The sequence below is a fragment of the Taudactylus pleione genome, unplaced genomic scaffold (assembly GCF_031769625.1).
Source record: "Taudactylus pleione unplaced genomic scaffold, aTauple2 ptg000099l, whole genome shotgun sequence".
NCBI classification, from domain to species: Eukaryota; Metazoa; Chordata; class Amphibia; order Anura; family Myobatrachidae; genus Taudactylus; species Taudactylus pleione.
Window position 1 is genome coordinate 2081640 of NW_028284501.1, and position 25925 is coordinate 2107564.

The following is a 25925-nucleotide window of genomic DNA, read 5'->3' on the forward strand; positions in this document are numbered from 1 at the left end:
TGCCCCTGATTCTGCAGAATGCGACACGTATAGTAGGGTACAGGTATAGGCAGGTGCATATGGAAAGGTATTAGTGTGTGGGTGTTGGGGATCAAAGAAAGATCAGGGTCTTTATATGGGTCATATGTATACTTGCCTACTTTTGAAAAAGCATTTCAGGGAGATGGGGAAAGCAGCACCTATGAGAGTGGCGGTAAAGTGGACTGTACTGCTACTTCTGAGAGGCGTCTCATAACATTCTACTTGTTGATGAAAACACACTGATACTTTTCAGAAAATGCATGTAGCCATAGGGATCATTGTGCCTTATAGCCAATGCAGGGAAATTATACTAATGATCCCATTTGAATGTATATTGCTGTTTTTTTTAATATATAACAGCTTCATAATTGTAAGACACAATCAGGGAGATTACTAGACTCTTCAGACAGTCAGGGAGATTGCTACTATTTCAGGGAGTCTCCCTGACAATAAGAGAGAATTAGCAAGTATGGACGGAATAAGTATGTTATACCGTCGGACCTAAACCCGGCGGATGAAATACCGACGCCAGAAGATGGAGATCCCGACAGGGCATTAACCCTATTCCTACCCCTCTCCCCCCCTAATGGTGCCTAAGCCTTACCTCCCCCCACCTAGTGCCTAAGCCCAACCTTCCCCAAGGGGTGCCTAAACCTAACCCTCCAGGGGGGGGGTGCCTAACCCTTACCTTCCGAGGGACTGCACATGCGCAGCAGCCCCACATGCACTCCGGCCACATCGCAGGGACGGGCTCCTTTCGGAGCCTGTCTCCCTGCATGTGCCGGGTACATACATTCAGCTGGTATGATCGCATTTTGCAATGCGATCATGGGCGGTACTGGATGCCCTGATCGCATTGCAAAATGCGATCATTAATAAATGGGCCCCTAAGTCGTATGCCGGGCGTCAGGATTTTGGCGTGGGGCTAATGATAGGCGTCAGTATTTAGACACCTATCATTAGTCCCATGCCGGGCTTTCACTGTCGGGAAGCCGGAGGTCGGCATTTCGACCACCGACTTCCTGACTACATCCCGTATGGATATATGCACTGTTTGAATGGGATGGCGAATAAAACAGCTGTCATTCCATAGTAAACGGCCATCATTTCATGTCATTCCGCCTGTAGAATATGTGAAATTATCTTAGCTAGAAGTGTGCTGAAGATATAGGGCCTGATTCAGAGCCGCTCGTAAGCGGCCGCTCGTTCGTTCCGAGCGATGTTTGCCCAACTGCGCATGCGTACGGATCGTAATACGCATGCGCGAACCAGTCAGTGCGGCCGAAAATCGTTTGTTCGCTCAATAGCGAATGCCTGCTATTTTGAGTGACAGGAGGAGGCGTATGTGGGTTGTAACGGGGGAAGGTGCTTGAAAACGGGGAGTGGAGATCAGAACGCAGGCGTGCTTAAAGGTCAAAACGGGCGTTTTATGGGTGTGCATAATTAAAACAGCAGCGTCCATTGACAACGTCACTGGGTTATTTTATAGTCAGAATTGCTCGCATGATTGCGGTAGGAAAAAACCAACCACAAGAATAGCGAGCAGTTCATACGCTGGTCGATGTACTCGATTAATCTAATAAATAGCGGACATGACGTAGGATGCGAGCGGCCACGGGGCGTAGTTTTCCAAAAAACGACCGCATGTTTTGTTCGCTCTCGTTCAGACCTAGAGGCGTGAACAGACCGCAAAGAGCGAACGGTTCATTTGAATAGCCACCCCTTTTTCTGAACGAGCGAGCGCAAATAGCGTCCGGCTTTGAATCAGGCCCATAGTGCACAGGTTTAAGATTTTTTAAAATATACATAAAAGTTCAGTCTGCTCCCATTATATTCCATTGGCATTCCCTTTATACAGACCAGACATTCCTTTTAGCACTGTATGTCCCCACGGGAACCTCCCACCAGAGAATCCCCCTCTAACATCTGCAGACATGAAAGAGAAAGAGAAGCGACACGTAGTTAGAGTTATCACTATCACCAGCAGTGTGACCAGCAGCACGGCCGCACAGGGAGCAGGAGGCCGGGCCGGATCCCACGTCAGTGGGTACTGGGCTGCACTGTCTGGCTGGGAGGGATTATCTGATTCCTGGCCACAGACTTATGATACACACTGTAGTACCTACACTGTGACTGCCTGCTATAGCGTAACCCGAGGAGGCTGAGCTCGTACAATCACCCTGACAGACCTTGTGTACACTACCACGCAGATCGTCCACCCACTCCAGTCAGTGGTAAGTACCACTTTAGCCATTGTTGCTTTATGGGAAGAAAATCTCATTTAGGCAAAACTTAAAATAACTTGTACTACAATGGGGGTGGTGCATAAATCATGTTCATGTGAAAAGCAGGGACTCTCTCTTCTAAGCAAGAAAAGTTGGGACAGAGATGGACTTGGTGCTGAGCCCTGACCGACATGTTCTGTGCAACAGGACCAGGTAATAAATGTTTGCTCCAGCACACAATGCCAGAGAACATGTTCCTGGCTGGGTAACAAACAATGCACAAAGTCTGTGGATGTCTAGTCTGTGTGTGTATGTACCATCACATTACATTACACCTTGTCACTGTGTATACTACTAGTACTGTAAATAGTGAGTTATTACTGTGTACATTGGTCATTTCCACTTAATGAGATAATTATACTGGATCTTTATTAAAACAAAAACACTGTTATTTTTTAAATGTAGATATTAATTACCCTGAAAAATATGTGTGCGGCTATTGTGGATAGCATGCACTTGTTGATCAGCTCACTGTTGAAGTATAATTATCATCATTGTTTATTTATAAGGTGTCTGGCAAGCAAGGAAGTAAACAGATTTAGTAAATGAAACAAAAGAGAAATGAAAGTACAAATCGTATGAGAACAATTGCACGCTAAGACAAGACGTGTGTAAATTCTCAGAGCACGCTTAATTATAACTAACTAGTACGTTTTGGACCCATTCGTATGCCAGGTGCGCCCCCACCCCCAGGATGAGCAGGCAGTGTCTTTGCAAAGGGTGGTATGCCAAGGGTGGAATCTGCCATGCTCACCAGCCGCTGCAATCGCCCTCCACCTCCCGGCTCCTGCACTGTGGTGGGAGAGACGTTATTACACCTCTCACAGTACCGTGCGTGGAGCCGTGGGACCTGTACAGCTGCTTGAAGAGTTCTCAGGACGCTCTGTAGTAGTAGTCTACTTGTCTACAAGTCTGTCTTATCCATGCGCTTTCCTGCTCGCATTGCGAATATCAGTCTCAGGACAGATTTGTCAGATCTGTCAGATGAACGATTTGAACGATTTTACCAAAGATTTGAACGATTTTTGACTGCATTAAAATTAATGGAATCGTCCAAATCTGACTGCAAACACATCAGATGTCAGTTATCGTTATCTGACCATCGGGAACGCGCATCGTTCATTGTCCATTGTTCACGCATGTCAGATATGTCAGATTTGTCTTCAGATATGAACGATTGATTTTTTAAAATCGTTATCGTTCAGATCTGAAGAAAAATCTGACCGTGTGTATGCACCATTAGCAGGGCAACTGCAAGAATTCAGCGGGAGATGGGTAAATTCCAATTGTATAAAGCTGTACGACAGGGGTGGGTGGCCAGACTTTTGGACTCGGTGATCTACTTTTAAAGCTAAAAAACCTTTCGTGATCTACCGAGCCCGAAAATGGGGGAGTGGCATGCAAAAAGGGAGCATGACCTCGCAGCAAGGGGCCCTGCCAAAATCTCACATAGAATCCCCAATTCAAATTACGCCACACAATAGCACAATCTTATTCACATTACACCACATAGTAGTCCCTTATTCACGTTACGACACAAGGCAATGCCCCTTATACGCAGTGCCCACTGTAATAGTGCCCCTTACACAGTGCACACTGTAGTAGTGCCCCTTATGCAGTGCCCCCAGTAGTAGTGCCACTTACACATAAAAGATACAGACACACACACAAGATTATACTAACCTGAATTCCAGCTCCTGCGCATGCCGCCGTCCTACAGCTCCTCCCGCACGGCATAATGAGAGAGACGTCATGACATTTCTCCCATAGTGCTCACTGTGGGAGCCGGAAGGTGGAGGTCAGGAGTGAACTCCAGTGTCTGGCAGCCGCTGCAGGGGAAAGAGCTGCCAGACACTCGCTGGAAAAAAATCTCAGCGGGCACTCAGCAAATGGAATAGGCAGGTGGCGGCGCCTCTCTAGCTTGGTGCCGGCTGTGCGCATTGCGCAGGCCCTGGGTGCAGCAGCCAATAAGAATCTGACTGACTCTTACTGGCTGCTACTGGATGTCCATCGCGATCCATGATCGACGTAATGGCCACCCCTGCTGTACGAGAATGGGAGGTATTGGATGGGCAGACACAATGGGCCTGATTCAGAGCCGTTCGCTATTTGCGGTCGTTCGTTCAAAAACAAGGGGTGGCTATTCAAATGATCCGTTCGCAAATTGCAGTCTGTTCACACCTCTAAGTCTGAACGAGCGAGCAAAACATACGCTCGTTTATTTGTTCAAAACGCCCCCTGGCCGCTAGCACCATACGTCATGTCCGCTATTTATTAGATTAATCGAGTACATCGACCAGCGTATGAACTGCTCGCTATTCTTGTGGTTGGTTTTTGCTACCACAATTTTGCGAGCAGTTCTGGCTATAAAATAACCCAGTGACGTGGTCAATGACGCTGCTGTTTTAAATATGCACACCCATAAAACGCCCGTTTTGACCTTTTAGCACGCCTGCGTTCTGATCTCCACTCCCCATTTTCAAGCACCTTCCCCTGTTACCACCCACATACGCCTCATTCTGTCACTCAAAATAGCAGGCATTCGCTATTTTGCGAGCACATGAATTTCGTCCGCACTGACTGGTTCGCGCATGCGTATAACGATCCGTACGCATGCGCAGATGTGCGAACATCGCTCGGAACGAGCGTACTGCCGCTAGCGAGTGGCTCTGAATGAGGGCCAATATTTCCATGTTTGTTAACAATTATTTTTAGTCAAATGCCACATGTTCATTATTTAACCGCTACTGTATATTTTATATAGCACACATATTCTGCAGCGATGTACAGAGAATATTTGCCCATTTGCATCAGTCCCTGCCCCGTGGAGCTTACAATCTATGTTCTCTGCCACATGTACACACACTAAGGCTCACTTTGTTTTTTGTCGGTAGCCAATTAACATACAGGATGAGTCTCCCATATCCAAATATTCAGAAATACGGAATTTTTAGCATGACTGAGATAGTGAAACCTTTGCTTTTTGATGGTACAATGTACACAAACTTTGTTTAAGGCACAAAATTATTGAAAATATAGTTTAAAATTACCTTCAGGCTGTGTGTATAACGTGTATATGAAACCTAAATGAATTCATGTATGAACACAAACTTTGTTTGAGCCACAAAATTATTGAAAATATTGTATAAAATGACCTGCAGGCTGTGTGTATAAGGTGTATATAACACATAAATGCATTCTATGTTTAGATTTGGGTCCCATTCCCAAGATATCTCATTATGGAATGCAAATATTCCAAAATACAGAATATTCTGATATCCGAATTAGCCCTGGTCCCAAGCAGTTTGGATATGGGAGACTCAACCTGTACCAGTATTTTGGGATTGTAGGAGGAAACCGGAGTACCCTGAGGAACCCATGCAAGCACGGGGAGAATGTACAAACTTCACACAGTTAGGGCAGTGGTTGGAATCAAGCCCAATACCTCCATGCTTTGTGGCAGTAATGCTATCCAGTACACCAACTGTGCTGTCCAACTATGATATACAGTATATAAATGTCTTATAAGTTTTGTGTTTATATAAAATCTAAATACTGATCAACTACAGATCACAGGACTCTGAGGCAAGCCATTTGTCCCTGGCTGTGCTTACCAGTATACAATTTCTGTGGATCCCAAGTGTGTTTGTGCATCCAAATTATATTATAGTACCTAAATGATCAGTAACCTGATGTCAGACTGTCAAAGGTCTCTTGCAGCTCTTCATACAAATTTTCACACAACTTACCGTATATACTCGAGTATAAGTCGACCCGAATATAATCCGAGGTACCTAATTTTAGCACAAAAAACTGGGAAAACTTATTGACTCGAGTATAAGTCTAGGGTGGGAATTGGAAATGCAGCAGCTACTGGTAGTAATACCTCCCCTGGTACTGCCCCCAGTAGTAATATTTCCCCTCTGGTAGTGCCCCCAGTAGTAATACCCCCCTGGTAGTGCCCCCAGTAGTAATACCCCCCCGGTAGTGCCCCCATTTGCAATATCCCCCCCTGGTAGTGCCCCCAGTATTAATCCCCCCTGGTACTGCCCCAGTAGTAATCCCCCCCTGGTAGTGCCCCCAGTAGTAATCCCCCCTGGTAGTGCCCCCAGTAGTAATATTCCCCCTCTGGTAGTGCCCCCAGTAGTAATCCCCCCTGGTAGTGCCCCCAGTAGTAATATTCCCCCTCTGGTAGTGCCCCCAGTAGTAATACCCCCCTGGTAGTGCCCCCAGTAGTAATACACCCCCTGATAGTGCCCCCAGTAGCAATATCCCCCCCGGTAGTGCCCCCAGTATTAATCCCCCCCTGGTAGTGCCCCCAGTAGTAATCCCCCCCTGGTACTGCCCCCAGTAGTAGCACTCCCAGTAGAGAGAGATGTAATAAAAAAAAAAAAAACACTTACCTGAAACCCCACTCCTGGTCCCGACGCTGCTACTGGCTTCTCCGGCCGCTTTGCATTATGGGAGAGACGTCGTCACGACGACGTCTCTCCCATTACCCACTGCGGGAGCCGGAATATGGCTCCCGCAGTGGGAGCAGCAGCAGCCGATGAGAGTCTGACAGACTCTCATCGGCTGCTGATTACAACAAACACACAGCTGCCGTTGCCGGCGGCTGTGTGTTTGGCAGTGTGTAGTGCTGACCGAACTCCGTCCGGTCAGCGCTACACACGCGGTGCAGCTGTGTCACAGAGACACAGTCTGCACCGCGGCCTGCATGGTACGCTACTCAGCTGCGTACCATGCGGGCATGACTCGAGTATAAGCCGAGGGGGGGCTTTTTCAGCACAAAAAATGTGCTGAAAAACTCGGTATGTATTTTTCATAAAATAGTTATAATGGCAGTACAGGGATGTAAGTCGGCATCCTGACAGTCAGAATTCCGACAACGGTAAATATGAGGATCGGGGTTAGGCTGCGGGAGGGGAGGGTTATGGTGCCCATACACGGTACGATTTTTTCACCCGATATGGACAGTTTAGACGGGTTGTACAGACCAATCGTATGAAAATAGGTGTTTTTTGTGTGTTCTGCGACCCCTGATACGTGTCCCCTCGGTCCTCGAGTTGGATCGCAGATCAGATGGTTTTGCAGAGCGATCTCAACCGATCGTGTACGATAGTGACACACATCGTATGTACTTTTGTTCATCTGCGATCCGATGTAGGATCTGTGATGTCCCTGGCCACTCGCCATTTTGCTGCATACGATCTAATACGATTTAAAATTGTGTACGATAGATCAAATCGTATGGTCTTATGTGGAATCGTTGCATTTTAAACCCAAATCATACAGAATCTGAAGGGAAGAATTTTCAAGGGAAATCGTATGCAACCTCAGATCCGATTACAAATCGCACTGTGTATGGCCAGCTGTGGGAGGGGAGGGTTAGGGTTAGGCTGTGGGGGTGTTCAGTTAGGGTTAGGGTGCAAGAGGGGTGAGTTATGGTTTGTGTGAAAATAAATACTGAAATTTGCTGGCATTTTCACCGTCGGGATGGTATTCTGACACTCGGGATTCTGATTGTTCTGAGTCCTCATCTAGTGCAATTTAAAAAAAAAACATTCAGGGGGGTCGATTTCATGGATTTTAAATGCTCACAACAACTATAAATTTGTCTTACCTGAAGTGCTACACTTTATCTGCTCTGACTAAAGCTGTCCTCAATGGCTCAGTGTTAGAGCCCCATGTGTCCTGCTATTCCTAGGACTGTGCCCCTTACCTTATATATTTGTACCTTGCAGTGCTTATTTCTAGACATGTGCAGTTTGCTTCTGGCTTGGCTTTACCCGCCAAGTTCGGATCTCAGAACACGGCAAAACTTAATCTTTCACGGACATGTCGGCACGGATGTCCATGAAAGATGGCATTTTGTCTCCTTCTGAGATCCAAACATGGCGGGAAGATTCTTTCAGACTCCCTCAAGGATACATGGGAATATGTTTCTACTGCTGTTTTGCCTAATCTGTGGTTTGAAAGGGAAGTATTGGGTGGATTTTATGTCTTGTGTACACTTCCAGTCACGTGGTTGTCCTGCTGTTTGGAACCCCTTTACAGAGATGGAAAACCTCTCTTATTCTAGGGGGATTGTTTAGCCTTGTGAGGTATTAAGGCCCTGATTCAGAGCCGGACGCTCTGACCAGGGCGCTCGCTCTGAATCAGGGCCCACCTCCTGGACGCTCATATAGCTGTGGGTCACCACCCACAGCATATACGAGCGTGCAGGTTGATGGTCGCGATGGTCTTGACCATCGCGACCATCGCCACTGCGAGCAACAGCCTGCGGTTGAGGTTTTCAACCGCAAGGCCAGGAGTGATTTTGGCTCTATCAGAGCCAAAATCACTCCCACTGACATCACTAGTGATGTCAGTGGGGCCGGCTTCAGACGGTAGGCGTTCCCTTGGGAACGCCTCTGTCTGGCAGGCACGCCCCCGGCACGCCCACCAAAGGGGGCGTGCTGTCAGTCAACATCGACAGCACGCCCCCTTTGATGAGACTCTCCGAGCGAAGGAAAGTCCTTCGCTCGGCGCGTCTTGCGCATGCGCACGACGGAGCTCCCTCCGTCGTGCGCATGCGCAGTGCAGACCATCGACCCACTTGCGAGCGGACAGCCGCTCGCGAGTGGGTCTGAATGAGGGCCTAATTTCCAAAGGCTTTCCTTCACCTAGGTTGTGGGCAATAACACGCCATATCACACCACTATAGGGCGTATATTTACTAAAGGTTGGTTTTGTGTTTCTGGGGCTAAATCACACATTTACTAATACTTAAAAAAACAAATGAATAATTGTCCCTTAGTAAATGTGTGTCTTAGCCCCAGAAACACAACATCGATTTTGATCGATTTTTCATCTACTGTATTTTAAATGAATCAAAATCGTTTAAAGTCGACCTTTTAGTAATTATACCCCTAAATGTCTGATTCCAGATCTGCCCCACTGAACTGTGGATAGCCCAAAGAAAACACTAGATGTCGCACACACTGCCTCCTACTTGTGTTGGCAGTCCTATTAATTGGTACAAGCAATAATCAATATGGAAGAGAGGTCTATGGGCCTGATTCAGACCCACTCGCGAGCGGCTGTCCGCTCGCAAGTGGGTCGATGTTCTGCACTGAGCATGCGCACGACGGAGGGAGCTCTGTCGTGCGCATGCGTTGTGTCTGATCAAAGGGGGCGTGCTGTCGATGTTGATTGACAGCACGCCCCCTTTGGTGGGCGTGCCGGGGGGCGTGCCTCCCTGACGGGGGCGTTCCTAAGGGAACGCCTACCGTCAGAAGCCGTCCCACTGACATCACTAGTGATGTCAGTGGGAGTGATTTTGGCTCTGATAGAGCCAAAATCACTCCGGGCCTTGCGGTTGAAAACCTCAACTGCAGGCTCCGGCTCGCATGGTCAAGACCATTGCGGCCATCAAACTGCACGCTCGTATAGATGGTCAAGACCATTGCGGCCATCAAACTGCACGCTCGTATAGGCTGTGGGTGGTGACCCACAGCTATACGAGTGTCCATGAGGACGCTCCATAGTTATGGAGGACGGCCCTCATTCAGAGCGTGCGCTCTGCTCAGAGCGTACGGCTCTGAATGAGGGCCTATGTTTGATGTAATACATATATAAACTAGGCTATGATAACCCCTCTCATTTAGAATCACTTCATTTCGTTTGTTTTCCTTCAAAGTGTTGATAAATACGTTTTATGAACACAATAATTGTTGGTTAGGTGATGAGCCTCACTCTCTCTGCTTCATTTTAGTTGAAAACCTAATAGTTTATTATTTTCAAATTTGTGTGTCTGTAATTAATAGCAGAACTGGGTAGTTCTTGGCAGGGAAGTGGGTGATGCAGGCACTACATGTGTTTCACAGTTAGCAAGTCCTAGAAATGATATAATCTACTTTATAAACAAAAAGTCTCAGCCTCATTTTTATATAACAGCGACACCCACAGATTATAGAACATATTTCATACTTTCTGGTAACCTGATTATAGCCTTGTGTCTTATGTAATAATATTATCATAGCTATGTATTTTTGATACTTACAATATTACTGCTTATGATATATTAATTTAGTGCACACAAGGCGTAACCAACTAAGTGACCACCCCATCATCGCTGCAATGTATCAGTCTTCTGAGAAATGACTTGTAGATGACCTCAATTATACTGTATGTACTGTACAATAGTTGCCATGTAAACATACTGTATGTATCTAATTATTAGTACAAAACATTGCTTTAATAGTTTAGACTTTTGATCCAATACTCTCTAATCATCGATTTGTCTGCATTAAACAGTTCTTCTTTGTTTGCTTTATATATATGTATATATATATATATATATATATATGTGTGTGTTTTCTGTACAGAAGTCATTGCTTATAATTATAAAACAGTAAACTTTCCCTGGGAATACAAGGACTCTGTACAGCGTCACCGTCCAATAACATGAGGCATACGTTTGTAGCTCGGCTTTTCTCCCAAAAGAAACTTTAGTTATTTTATACGTGTCTTAAAACTTTTACTAGCAATTGTTTAACTTTTTTTTTTTTACGTTGGTTTACAGTGATTGCTTTTAGTCGTACATGGTTATACTTGCAGCATGAAGCAAAGCCAGGCTAAGTTTAAATGAGCTTTTCCGTTTGCATTTTTCCTGACTTTTTGATAAGTGGCTTTATAAGGGAACATTTAGGAGAAATAAAGGGAATAGAGTGTTTGCTCATAACATACAGTACCGTTATCTAGTGCAGTCTTTTTAGATACAGTAAATAAATTGGATATACACTTTAAGACCTTGTACTTGGTATGTTCTACAAATATGGTGATCTGTTTTGTTTTACCTTTCCTTTTGTATCAGAACAAATTTCACAATACAATCTTATGCATTATTACAGACAATTTCAGTATAAATAAACAAAACCATATTAAACAACAATATTTCAAGGAGGGGGATATCTTGTTAAAATGTGCCCTATTCATTAATAAGGTCCTATTATTAAACATGATGATATTCTGCTTACAAAAGTGATTTATCCTTATTATAGTGATATAATACCATTAAAGTGGGGTTTTTCCTGCAGGTGCAGGATTTTTACTATACAGTTATCGGCAGGGTTTTTCCTGCAGGTGCGGGTTTTTTGCTATACAATTAGGTGCGGGATTTTTCTTCCAGGTGCAGGATTTTAGCTATGCAATTAGGTGCAGGATTTTTCTTGCAGGTGCAGGATTTTAGCTATACAATTAGGTGCGGGATTTTTCTTGCAGGTGCGGGATTTTAGCTATACAGTTAGGTGCTGGATTTTTCTTGCAGGTGCGGGATTTTAGCTATACAATTAGGTGCGGGATTTTTCTTGCAGGTGCGGGATTTTAGCTATACAGTTAGGTGCGGGATTTTTCTTGCAGGTGCGGGATTTTAGCTATACAATTAGGTGCAGGATTTTTCCTGCAGGTGCGGGATTTTACCTATGCAATTAGGTGCAGGATCTTTCCTGCAGGTTCAGGATTTTTGCTATACAATTATGTGCAGGATCTTTCCTGCAGGTTCGGGATTTTTGCTATACGATTAGGTGCAGGATCTTTCCTGCAGGTTCGGGATTTTTGCTATACAATTAGGTGCAGGATCTTTTCTGCAGGTGCAGGATTTTTTCTATATAATTAGGTGCAAGGTTTTTCCTGCAGGTTCGGGATTTTTGCTATACAATTAGGTGCAGGATCTTTTCTGCAGGTGCAGGATTTTTTCTATATAATTAGGTGCAAGGTTTTTCCTGCAGGTGTGGGATTTTTGCTATACAATTACTTGCGGGATTTTTCTTGCAGGTGCGGGATTTTAGCTGTACAATTAGGTGTAGAGTTTTTCATGCAGGGATGGGGGGAGGTTTTTTTTTAGTTGACCTCCAGAGCACGACCAATTTTTCCAAAAGTCCATATTTTTAAGAAAAATAGTCGGGAATTGCTTCGGGACCCCCCCTCCTCCCACTGAATAATTAAGTTTCCAATTAGCTTAATTAGTCAGTAAATACTCTCCTCCAGTGTCGGGACCCGGTCTCCTGCAGCAGCGATGTGTGTAAGTGTGTTGTGTGAGTGTGTGTAAGTGATCGTGTGTGAGTGTCTGTGTGAGCCCCCCCCGGAGGTAGCTGCAGGAAGAACTACATCTCGCAGCAGTAACCTCCACTCCAAGCAGTCCCCTGGCATTCCAGCAGCCCCCTCCCCAGTGCAAAGATGGAGGGCTGATGACCGGGAGCCATGGAGACCAACGGTATGTAGGTTTTTTTTTCGCGCCACTGGGTTTTCTGTGGTGAAAACCCAGCAGGCATTTTTTTAAATTGGATACCGCGGGTATATGGAGCAAGCATACCTGCGGTTTCCATAATGTTCCATAATTGGGCACGAGGTCCGTGTGACTTTTTGCAGAGAAAACCTCGCTCCCAGTTGTATATGCCCCTTTAACTGCTAGAGGAAGAACTGAGCTCCAAGTACTTGATGGCATTTTAATGTATCTCAGATGTCGCTGTATTCCTCACATCAATGGATGTAAATAGATTAAAGAAAATTGGAATAACTTATTTTTTTGTAATTTTTTTTAATGTGCAAAAATACAGTACTAAAAAGAATTAAAGAAAAACTATTTACCAAGTGATTGTTGTATACTATACGCACTGACTGTTTATAATCATGCTCAATGCTTTATATTTCTTTATATCCTACAATACAGCAAGAATTGTAGTGATTATTGTAATGTTATTGACTATTATTATTGCAATAATTGATAATATCCACCTGTTACTGGCTATATAGAGAATGATTGTAATGTCCAGGTAATGTTAATCAGTTTTTATTATAATTGCATATTGTTGCTCAGAAGTGTAAAGTAAATAAGTTAATAAAGCTCTTTCAGCAAGATAAATAACTGTTTTCACACCAAGGAGATAAAAAGCACGGCCCAATTAAAGGTGACGATTTGAAATTTGTGTGGATTACAACATGCTCCTTTGGGTGTTTTTTATGGTTAGATTCTACTACTGCACCAATTCCAGATCTCCTGGACCCAGTGTCCACCATCATACAGTATTGGCCCAAATTAAAATATTATGGAGACTGCTGAAAAGAGTAAAGGCGCACATCCACTAGACGATTAAATTGAGCGATTGAATGATAACGATATCGTTATGGTTCGATAACCGTTAAAAAATCGTTTGCAGATTGTTTAAAAAGTGTCTAAAATGACCAGGGATGCGTGCTCCCGCTGGTCGTTTAGACATCTATCATCATACAAATATGTTGTACAGCCTGACGATATCGTCAGGTTCAACATGTTTGCAGATGATTGATGTGCAGTCGTTCAGTGTAGGCACATCACAGACAGAGAAACGACTACACGATTACAATGTCGTAATCGTGCAGTCTTTTGCCTGTCGTCTAGTGGATGTGTGCCTTAAGGAGGATGGCTCCAGCCTGTTGGAGGCTTCCTCGGCACTGGATCTGTTGGAGGCTTCTCCTCTTTCCATTGCTCTCCATGCTGTATAAAAGATAAGTCAGTTTACCCAAAAATTAACTAAATAAATTTTTGTAGCAGCAGCAGTGGCGCTCTCTTTCCTGTCCCTAAGGCTGGGTACACACCTAAACGACCGGCAATCGTGCCGATGTTCAGGATGATTTGTCTTCGCCCTGGACATCGCACGATTGCTGGTACACACTTAAAAGATGTAATGAAAGACGGAACAATCACTGTTCCGTCCTTCATTAACTTGTACAGGCTCACATGCGATATCGTGTGATTGGCTGTGCTGCACAGTCAATCACACAATATCGCATGCGACCGCGGGAACACGCAAATTGGGCATACACACTGCACGATATGCCAGATTTGTTGTTCCGATTTGGATAAAGCTGCAAAATCGGCCCGATATCGTACAGGTGTGTATGCACCCTAAGGTTGTGTTTGCCGCTTTATTATAGGTTTATATGGGCTACAATCAGGCTGACCAGCAGGAGAAATAGCGGGGTGACCGGGTTTCTCTTCCTTTGTAAATAAATTGATCTAAATCTCAATTTCTTTTTTGTTTAATAAGAAAATAACTATTTGGCACACATGATGGTGGCACTGACTTTTGTATTTATGCAAACTCCCAAAATTTCAGCAAATGATCGTGTTTTATCGAGTTCAGTTATGTTGGCCCCTTCTCATTCTCAATAGACTCCTCTGAGCACTGCACAGATCTGTGTAATCTGTGCAGTGCTTCTGTGTGTTATAGGCAGTGGTCGTAGTGAGAATTTTGAGGTTGTGGTATGCCATACTTACTGACTTTTCATCTGTCCTCCCTGGGAGAAGCGTGGGGAGAGGCAGCAGTCAGGTAGTGATCGAGGCGGGACCGGACCATTTTGTGAGGCCAAACTATGCGATTACCATAGAATTCCGTCATTAAGCCCCGACAGAGCGGGGATTCCAGGTAAGATTCACCCCATTCTGCCCACTTCACTAGGAAGTGGGCGGGATGTGGGAGAAGTGCCTACTCCTCTGGGGGTGCGTGGGGCTACCCGAAAAATCGAGAGTCCCCTGCAGATTCCGGGAGGGTAGGCAAGTGTGGAGTACGGAAAATCTAAGATTGTACTTACGGCGGGTGGCTCAGTGCTTGAAGTCACACCACGCTTAGCCAATTAGCAACTGCTGATTGGCTAAGAGCAGTCTGACTCTTATCCGTGTGTTTCCCTGCTATGGTATTACAACTCCGGTTGCTTCAGATGGTGCTCGTTATTGAAAAATAGGGGTAACCCCATGCCAGTCTTTCCCCCGATTTTCCTGTACCAGAAGGGGCTCAGAGCTACTTATGATTTTGGAGGGGGGGAAATCTACGCTATTTTTTTTCTTAATTTTATCCCTTTCTTTACAATACAGACAGAAGCACTGCACAGATCACACAAATCTGTGCAGTGCTTCTGCAGAGCACGCCACATACAGGCACTATTAATTTCTTCTATTCTGCTCCGTGTTTTATTGTGTTTTTAGACACAATTCTTAGTAAATCTGTGAGTTGTATCTCTATCTATGGAAAGTACAGTACTTGCATGATGGTTCAATGGTCTATTGACTTCTATTTGCGTGTTTTGCTGTGTATTCAGTACGGAATCGTGTTTTTGCTCTCATATTTGCCTTCGTAAATCTCAGAGTTGAAAAAACAGGGAAAACTCGCACGGGAATGCAATATTGGCCAGACATGATTCTTAGTAAATATATGGTATTTAACAGCTGTTCAAAGATCTGGCAAACCAGGGGAACTCCGTTACCAGGTGGCTTCCTTTGACAGCCTAATAAAATCTAAATATTTGTTTGTAAACTACTGTGGTGTTTATCCCTAGTGTTTGTTGTTGTTTTTTACTTTTTCTGAGATTACAAGAATAATTGCTTAATAAAATGTTACTTTTATAGCGTGGATAATACTTGTACTTTTTGTGTGTGTGTTCTTTTTTCTAATGCAGCTATTGATTAAATTAATTAGCAAACTGTTGGAAACTTGTCTACTATATTGCGGTGAAAAAATAATCATATACTAAAGTTAAGCTGGGTACACACTATAAGATATATCGTACAGATTGTATAGTGTGTACGCTAGATCGTGCATGCATGAGGGTCGTTCATCGCATCATCCATCTGCTGGGACGATGCAATTAAAGCTGAGGTGCAGTTACATGCAGCATGGAACGATACATTGCACCATCGAACACTGGATCGTGCAGTGTGTACGGCCGGCTTGATGTATCGTTACATCCTGTTGTTCCGTTGGCTGGTAACACATCTTATAGTGTGTACCCAGCTTTACACTGGCAAATTATCAGCTGCAGCACATTTTTACAGTCAAGTCCTAACTGAATTCTATTGTAGTTATGGCGAATGTTCAACTGCACTTTTACCGCTAGAATGGAAACCATATGAAAAAAGCTTTTGTTTCTGAAGTCTTATGTTAGGGAGCTCTACATAACTATAAATATAGGATTGTGCTGTTTCCTCTGGACACACTTTAGACCCCTGTAAATTATTACACTGAAATGGAGGGGTTTTTTTTTATGCAGCTGGACCAAAGCAGGTGATGGGCTAGAATGTGTATTGTTGAATGAATTTGTACAAACCTAGCGATAACCCTGTGTGATCACATAACGGACTCTGGGCCTGATTCAGAGCCGGACGCTCTGACGAGCGCTCGCTCTGAATTAGGGCCCTCCCACCTAAAATTGGAGTGGCCTCCTGGCCACTCACATAGCTGTGGGTGACCACCCACAGCTTATGCGAGCGGCCAAAAAGATTGTCGCGATGGTCAAGACCATCGCGACCATCAGGCTTGTGACGAGACCCTACGGTAGGGTATCGCTTCCGCAAGCCCAGGAGTGCTTTTGGCTCTATCAGAGCCAAAAGCACTCCCACTGACATCACAAGTGATGTCAGTGGGGCTGGCCCCAGACGGTAGGCGTTCCCATGGGAACGCCTCCGTCTGGGCAGCAACGCCCACCAAAGGGGGCGTGCTGTCACTCACCATCGACAGCACCATCGACAGCGCGCCCCCTTTGGTGCGAGACCCATAGCTTGGCCGTCGCTATTCGGGTCTCGCGCATACGCACGACGGAGCTCCCACCGTCGTGCGCATGCGCACTAGGGCACCCCAGCGCTTGCGAGCGGGTCTGAATCAGGCCCTCTGAGCTATTGCTTGCTTCTCTGTGTTACATGATGTATTGCTGTAGTTTTTTCAGTGGCGCAGTTGTTAAACAGCAGGGCCAAGGTGTAAGACCTGGTGAGCCACTGATTGGTTGACCATGACTTTCCATTGTCTAATTATTGAATATAAATGCCTAATCTTTGCTATAAGCAACAGAAGAGACCTGAAAATTAATCACAACTCGGAATACGTGTGAGTGCCCTGCTACCACACCATTACACCCCTTCAGCTGCAAGTGGAAATGCGAGTGAGCTGGTTATGACACTGTAGTTGCTCATATTTGTGTACACTTGGCTATGGACCATGAAAAGTGCAAAAATTGCAAGATCCGACTTGAAAATGGACTTGTGCCCCATCGTAACCTGCTGACTGTACATTTGGGGGCACTGTTAGGCTGACGCACCCTCCTGGGGGTGCGAGCAAAAATCTGACAAAAGTGCTGGCCGCAAGGCTGTTTTCTGGCTTAGCGCAACACAGCCTTGCGGCCAGCACTTTAGTCAGTGAATGCCAGTTAACGCGACTAAACACCTAGCTTTAGTTGCGCTAACCGGCAATCTCTGACTTAAGTGGCTTAATGAGCTCCTACGGCCCGTATTCAATTGCCAACGAAAAGTCCCGGACTTTTCGCATGCCGGAGATTTCGCCGTCATCACCGGTTTGGACTTTGGAAAAGTATCGCACTCGTCACCGCGATTCTCCCTATTCAATTGCAAAGGATGCGAGAACGCGTCCTGGCGAAACTGAGATTGGTGAAAAGTACTATCAGATTTGGGGAATTCAGCCTGACACCCCCCTAAAGATGCACTGACATGGGGGATCACTATGGATACCCCCGAATAGCCCTGCTGAAGGTATTTGGGGTGCTTGAATGGTCTCAATAGCTGCTATTTAGCGTCTTTGCACAAGTGGTGAAGAATAGCATTTAGCAGTGTTTTTTTGGCTAAAATAAGTAGTACCAGCAAATTTGGGGTACATGAAAATGGGTGCAAGCATGGATAAAAATCTCTAAAGTGCGTTTTTAAAAAAACGCTCCTTCAGCAAACACCTGCAAACAAAAAAACACCTGGGACATACTTGGGGGACCCCCTGGAGTCTATTTTGTTAGTTTTTAAATTTTTAAGTTTGTCCCCCAACTTTGTTTTTTTCACCCCAAAACGAAAGTACTCTTTTGGGGTGATTTAAAGTATTTTTTTTACTTTCTTTTGACACGGTTTACCTTTGGGGGGCTGTCCCACTTTTTTCCGCATCCTCTCAGCGGCGAATCTTTTCCGCGGGTTACATGTCGCAGACTTTTCGCATCGGCAGAAAGTCTTTGCAATTGAATACAGGGAAAAGTTCTCGCCTAGCGAAATGACGTCAACGGCAAGTACTTTTCGCCGATCTCGGCTTTTCGCCGCCAATTGAACATGGACCTAACTGTCATTTTTCAAACACAGTCTGTAACATGGCATTTAGGAGTTGATTGGTTGGTACTTTATCTCTCTCCACTTTATCACTCTGCAAGGCTTAGTACATCTCCCCCATCTGTGATATCAAATCAGCTTGATAGGAAAAATATAAAATGCGTATTTCTGAAATAATTGTTCGAATTCTAAATAACATTATGCTTTTCTTTCTGCAAGTCCTTGTGGTAAAGTGGTGCTGTAGAGAAAGTGGGGGCTGGGTTACTCTTAGCCAAAGAATGTTTCTGTGTTCTACTTAAACTTTTACTTCCTGAGCAATGAAATAAGGCATCCCCTGCAGCTGTGAGAAGCCAGACAAGGTAACAGTGTGTTATTATATATCTCTCGCATGTTTGTGTTCATACATTACTGCAAGTTATGTGCTAAAACACTAATGTAACTTAAGATAATTCACATGGTGAAGTTTGAGATGTATGTAGATCTATATAACGCATGACAATTCAGTCAGACCCCTCTTACTTATTTCTTACTAGAACATTCAGATACTGGCGTGAGTCAGAGCCAAGTACTACTTAGAGATGCATTCATTGAGAATGAGATCACTGGATCCAGTCTACCCTGTGTTTCATTTAAGACCCAAGAGAAAGTCAAATAAGCAGTTCAAAAAGTAAAAAATTTTGTTTGCACAACCAAAGAATAAAATCTTCCTCTTTATTACAATGACTAGAAGTACATTTTTTTTCTGGGATACATACGTTACGTCGGCAGTTAAAATGACGACATTCAGTATGTCACCTGTATAGTGTTGACGTACTGTATTTCGACAGAGTACATATCGACATTGGTTGCTTTTTTTTGCGGAGTTGCAGCAGCGGTAACATACAAATGCTAGTTTCAGCCTTACCCTTATGTACTAGTGTGCGCCAGATAGTGCAAGCTCTGAGAAGCCACTTTTAATGCCTGTGGACAGCATAAATCCGCCGGTGGTCTTAAACCCTCCACAATGGGTGCACCATCGTGATCACTATCGACACTTGCACCAGCCTATGGCTAGAATAGTGTCTCCTTCTGAAATTGCTGTAAACATGGCCTCTGTGACTGCGGCTCTGCCTTTGGGAACGCAGCCGCGTTTTCTGACACGCCTGTAACACTCCCATTACACGCACATGAGACAGCCTTTTTTTTTTGAGTTCCCTTCAGACCATCTCCCAGGAACGTCCATGGTCTTGTGCCGCACCAGTTCTGATGCCTGCGATACCATACACAATAGCAGAGTCTGTGTACACTATGTGTAACGCATGCGTCATAGAGGTTTCCAGGATTTTTCATACATAAGTTATAGCAAATAATCGCTCAGCTGCGTAAATATCAGCATTATGTCCACCTCTGAATATAGGCACATAGAATCTGTCCTGCACAGATTGTGTAAGACCACTACAATGTACCGCTATAAGGCTGGCCGTTTGTAAGCAGACTTCTAAGTTACTTTTACTTACATAAGGATGGTGCATATTCATATTCCTGTTCCCTTGACTAATTTATCCTGGTGTCATCTTTTATTAATAATTGTCATTTTAAATCCTATAGCAAACTCACCCAAAATATGCACTTTGCCAAATTGGGACCTATTACATTAGGCACACAGGATACAATAAATTATATTTTTTACTTTAAAAAGGAGGGAGTGGGATTTTAAAATCAGAAAAATGGATGTGGGTGTTCCTATACTACATACCGGTATGTACACATTGCTATTGCTTACTAGCTGAGCATACAGAGTTGGGGTTAAGTTCAGTTTATCTTACAAATGTTTAAGAAGGAAAAGATTTATATGAGCTGCTGGCCAGACTCCCTTGTAGTCTTCAGCTGTATAGGATTTATTTGTTCTGACAAGTTATTGTGAAGCCTGACTGAAAGAGAATGTGTCACCCTGAGGCAAGGGATTTTCCATGATGCATTGCTTCTCTGTGTAACCAAATGTAGTTAGAGCTAATAAATAACCCTTTGTGTATCTAAACAATGGGAAGATTTATCTTTACATACAGTATGATTTGAAGAGCAAGTAAGCACGCCTAAACTATGAAGTTACTAAAGCATTTTGCTATGTTGGACAGATTTGGTCGTCTGCTTTCTGTTATGCTGGGTACGCGCTGGCCGACATATCGGCCGTTCAATTGAATGGCCCATATATATTGTGTGTGCTTTGGCCAGTGTACAGACGATATGTTTGTGACTGACACCACTCACATATAGTGCATATAGTGTCGGCTGTGCAGCACAGCCGATGGCAGATATATCTGCTTATCGTGCTGGGTGTACAGGTGGTACACTAGTTGCAGAGGCCGCTGGAGAGGGGGTTGCAAAGCAGCCCCCTGACCAGCGGCACCGCAGTGATGGTTGTTCAGTGTGTAAGAGCAACCATCTTCTGCAGATCAGTCGCTACAAGTTGGGCAATGTAGTGGGTGGGCTACTCACACTGGTGTAACTACCGTAAGAGCAGGGGGTGCGACTGCTATGGGGCCCAGGTCACCTCCGGGGCCCATCCCACCCCCTGCACCTATGGTGCCAGGCCAGCCGTGGTTACATCCTCCTTCAGCAGCAGTACCAGTGCGCTGCGCAGGGTAGGAACATCTGCCTTTCTGATCGGCTCCGCTTCCGTCTCTCCCCACTGACTGATACTGGGAGGAGGCGTGGCCGTGATCCGGGAATGTCCCAGCAATCTCAGCGTGGCTCCTCCCAGGATCAGTCAGTGAGAAGAGATGGAGCTGACCAGGAGAGGACATGTGCCTGCCCTGAACTGCCACTGCTGAAGGAAGACACGACAATGTAGCAGAGGTAAGTCGCAGAGGGGGGAAAGGCAGGGGACCGGGGGGGCCCAAGAAAATGTTGCTATGGGGCCCCCCAGGTCTAGTTACACCTCTGACAGCTCAGAAAAATATTCGAGGTGCTGACGCATTTCCCATAAGTGCTGCACTACAACATTAAAGATGGGCCATGTATGCAACATTGGATGCATTTATATTTGTGTCAACACTTTGGTTTCTATGTGTAACAGAATGAATGTAGCCCTGACATTTGATTCAACATGTTTAATAGTTAATGGATTCAAACGGGTCAATCCAATTATAAGCAATGCACTCGCGGGTGCGAGTCATCGCGACAATGGCCGCACTTGACGGCAGCCTGAACTTGCTCAAAACTGTGTGCAGCCCTATAAGGGGCATTACTAGGGGCTCTGCATAAGGGGCACAAATTAAGGGGGCATTGCATAAGGGTCTAAGGGCCACTACAGGGGGCACTGCATTGGTTTTTATTAATAATAAACCTTTCAAAATTGCATATGACTTTTTTTTTTTTCGTTGCGGCCCACACACTCTTAAGGGGATTTAAGAGCATATATTCAGAGATTATATTCTATTTAGTGATACCATATTCTTGTAGTGTTCTATACCACTGAATGCTGTTGTTTAAGATCATGGCTGTAATTGGTATATATGTAGGATGTCATTGGAAATTGCTGTGTCCTGTAGCCAAAGTTTAAAGTTCTCCTGTCTTAACTTAAACACTATCGACCCACTAAACCTTTATTAGCTCCAATTCCCACTCTCTAGACAATAATCTGATTTCTGTGACACAGCTCCCAATATAACATACACATTTTAATATGATACACAATACAACTTAATTGTAATGATTTCAGATAATGTACAGTGCTCCCTCTGGAGCGCCAGTGAGAACTTAGAACCACGGTTGGTGTGTGACACCACTGCTTCAGTTTCTGGGAAGCACATGGTGTCTGCCTTATGTAGTGCAGGGTGAATTCCTGTAAGGCAGTACGGCGTCATGCAGCACTAGAATACTTATGGGGGATCCTGTACACCAGGTACTGCATACATTTAAAGTGTTCATGTTTGGTGAGTACATGAATATGGTTTTCTTTCAATACTTTTTTTTCCAACATTGTAGCATGAATCCGTTTTAGCTGCATTAATTGTAACCCCTTTTCTGTTTTGCTCCTAGTTGCACTTGCTGAGGATGAAGTTCTTTGGCGTCTCGCTGCTTCTCGCCAACCTCTGGTACCAGTGTCATGTTAAAGCAGAGTTTTTCACATCTATAGGTATGGCATTATTTACATATATACATATACATTCTTGCAGCAGTTTCCTGGCTATGGGAAGTGGTCCAATAGCTTACACACAGCTGAGGCACGCATTTTGTGGGTTAAGCTAATATTAAAGAGAATGTAGGCAATTATTTAATAAGAACCTTATGTTTTCAGGGATAATGAATATTCATCAGGTAGTGTCTCTTTGAAGTCTCTGCTTCCAAGCTTTAAGGCTGGTTCCTACAGTAGGTTATGCCTTCACTGTGTCGGGGTGACGGGTCCATTTGTAATGGTTTACACATAACAATGGTTGGAAGTTTTATTCATTTCTATTCTAACATGTTGTCACTGCCTCCTTCAGTGCTATATATGTGAAGGATAAACACTGCAGAAGTTCATAAACTTGTCATTAACCACTTGCCTGGCATGATCAGATGCGAACACACCAGGCTGGGCTTTCCCTGACTATGTCAGAGGGACCTACTGGTCCCTCTACACCCGCGGCTACCCCTCCTGTATGTCCCGATCACTGCTGGCCACAGTGATCGGGCACCTAGCGGCGCAACCCTCTAAGTGTGGCTGCAATGGCAGCCATGACATCCATAGTAGCAGCAGCCCCTTCAGTAGGATGCAGTAACCGCGGTCCTCGTAGCCGTGGCTGCTGCTATGTACACGGCCCTCCCACTGCGGCTCCTGAGCAATAGTGTTCACACTAGTGATCATTGGCTAGAAGAAGCGGGGGCTGCAGCTCTGGTAGCCATGGCTACTGCTATATACCCGGACAGCCTAGTGGCGCCATCAGCCCACGCCTTCCGGCCTCAGCTCCGTCTCCCCATGTGTCCCGACCACTGCTGGCCACATATGTACATATGTACAGGTAGAGAGTTTCCCATATCCGAAATGCTCGGGACCAGGAGCATTTCGAATATGGGATTATTTTCAGTATTTAGAATACCTGGGGGTCCGGCGGCATATGTGGTGGTCTGGCGGGGGTGCATGGAGGTCCGGCTTGCGTTACGGGGGTTCATCTGCATCCATGGCAGGGTGCAGGAGTCCAGCGGAATTCACAGCGGGGTGCAAAGGGGTCCAGCGGCAGGGTGCGGGCGGTTCCGGCATGAGTGTGGGAGGTTCCAGTCACATCTGCAGGGGGCTCCGACGCTGTGGAAGAGAAGTAGTTGGTGAATGAATGGCTGCAAAGCCACTCCCATGCTGGCAGTCATTGGACAGTGACCTCATGACACCACGTCACGTCATGATGTCACGGCACATCCAAAATATTCCAGTTTCATTTATTTTTAAAATTGATGTTATAGGCCATTTTATTTTTATTATGGCGGTCCTGTACGATCAAGACTCGATACGGGGCCTCCGATTAGGGATGGTATACTATACAATATACTAGGGATAGCCACTGACCATTGATGGTTTGCAAACTGATGTTAAGGAAACATCGGTGGCTGCGGCTTCAATCAATGGTTTTTATTGATGGTTGAAACCATCGGCCAATCGATGGTACATAAAAAATACAATTTCTGAGCGTTTTTTGGAAAAAAATTGTCAGTTAAATGCTGAGCAAATGGCCATGTGTGAGTATTTATGTATAAAATATAATTATGTGGTGTGAGGGCTCAACCGATATGCATGCAAAAGACAAAAACTATGGAAAATAGTTGCTAATGTTAGAAGCACCAAAATTTAAAAACCAAATACAATACTAACACAGTTCAGTGGATACAGTAGCCCTTAGGTGTGATATAGGCACATAATACAGTACTAGTAACAAAATGACGTATATGAGAAGTATAATGGAACTAAACGTTTAGGAAAGTCTAAAGCTGCAATTAGCAGAAGCTGCAATGCTACCACATAAGGTCGCCTCCTCCCAGTTCTTCCATTCATGTGGTTTTTCAAACTTGCAACAACAATTTAGGAAGGAGCAAGGGAGCTAAAGAGATTTTCCACAGACCAAATGTTTAATTGACAACAGCTTAGAATTACCAAACAGATAATATTCTCACAACAGGAACACAGAGTAGACGGTGATAAGGCGTGGAACAGAGAATATTCATAGTAATAATAGTATCTCCTGCTCATTATGGGGCCTAATCATCATCACTAATGGGCCCATTACAAATGCAGAAATGCTAGTTTATGCAATGGGCATATTGATTATTAGGGACCTGATAGGGCCACCTAGTATTCAGCAAACTCTGAAAACTGTTTTTGGAGTTAGTTTCCAAGATTCAATGCCATTGTTACGCTTCAACTTATGAGAAGGAGTTCTGGTGTTGCAAAGAGGGATCCCTCCTCCATGCAGCGTGGCCATTGCTTTTCAGAGCAGCTGTCCCCCCACTAGAGCAGTACTGAATTGCTCTGGTAATTATGTACCCCCCAACGCATCTCGTGGTGTGTAGGATATTTAGTTATCGAGGCCAGATAGCCCCTGATGATGAATAGGCCCCTGTGTCACTCTAGGCTAATGAGGGCCAAAATGATTCACTTGAGATTCTGGCATGTGAGGACCTCTAACCTCCAAAAGGGACAGCTATCTGTAATAACATAACATAGCAGGTATTTTAGATGATACGAGCATTAACAAACAAATAAAGCAGGAAGGAGTTGGGGGCTGTAAAGACTGAGAGGGTCATTCAGACCCGCTCGCGAGCAAAGGTCGCTCGCAAGCGGGTCGATGTTGTGCGCATGTGCACGACGGAGGGAGCTCCGTCGTGCGCATGCGTGAGACCCGGCGAGCGACGAGAAATACGTCGCTCGGGGTCTCGCACCAAAGGGGGTGTGCTGTCGATGGTGACTGACAGCACGCCACCTTTGGTGGGCGTGCCGGGGGCGTGGCTGCCAGACGGAGGCGTTCCCATGGGAACGCCTACCGTCTGAGTCTGGCCCCACTGACATCAGTAATGATAGAGCAAAATCACTCCTGGGCTTGCGGCAGCGAGACCCTACCGCAGGGTCTCGTCACAAGCCCGATGGTCGCGATGGTCTTTGACCATCACGACCATCATCATGGACGCTCGCATAAGCTGTGGGTGGTAACCCACAGCTATGCGAGCGTCCAAAAGGCCGCTCCACATTTAAATAGGACGGCCCTGATTCAGAGCGAGCGCTCTGGTCAGAGCGTTCAGCTCTGAATCAGGCCCACAGAGCCACAACCTGCCCATAACTGCTCTAGACAAAAACTAAAGCTTGACCCTGTAGGCCTGATTCAGAGGGTGGTATCCAATTAGCCCCGAACATTGTTCAGGCTCTAATGGATCCTCCAGGGATATAGAGTTAGCCCCGGCACTTATCTGGGCTTTTTTTATCGGGTCCTGATGTGTCCCTAAAAAGTATCCCTGAAAAGTGCCGTGTTTTCGCCGCTGCGATGTCGAAAACACATAGGTCTGTGAACTTA

The 25925-nt window shown here is 45.1% G+C and overlaps 1 protein-coding gene across 4 annotated transcripts in view; it reads left to right on the forward strand.

The window, feature by feature from the left end:
- Positions 1-1996: 1996 nt before the first annotated feature.
- The window catches only part of P4HA2 (prolyl 4-hydroxylase subunit alpha 2), a 102495-nt gene continuing 78566 nt past the window's right edge, over positions 1997-25925 (forward strand). For 3 of the 4 annotated variants that reach the window (XM_088470385.1, XM_088470384.1, XM_088470382.1), the window contains exons 1-2: positions 1997-2255; positions 22432-22528. In XM_088470385.1, the coding sequence (XP_088326511.1) occupies positions 22447-22528 (82 nt within the window). In that variant the 5' untranslated portion in view covers positions 1997-2255; positions 22432-22446. Of the gene's footprint in view, positions 2256-2388; positions 2460-22431; positions 22529-25925 lie in introns of those variants that run through there. The other variant, XM_088470383.1, reaches the window with a different exon arrangement.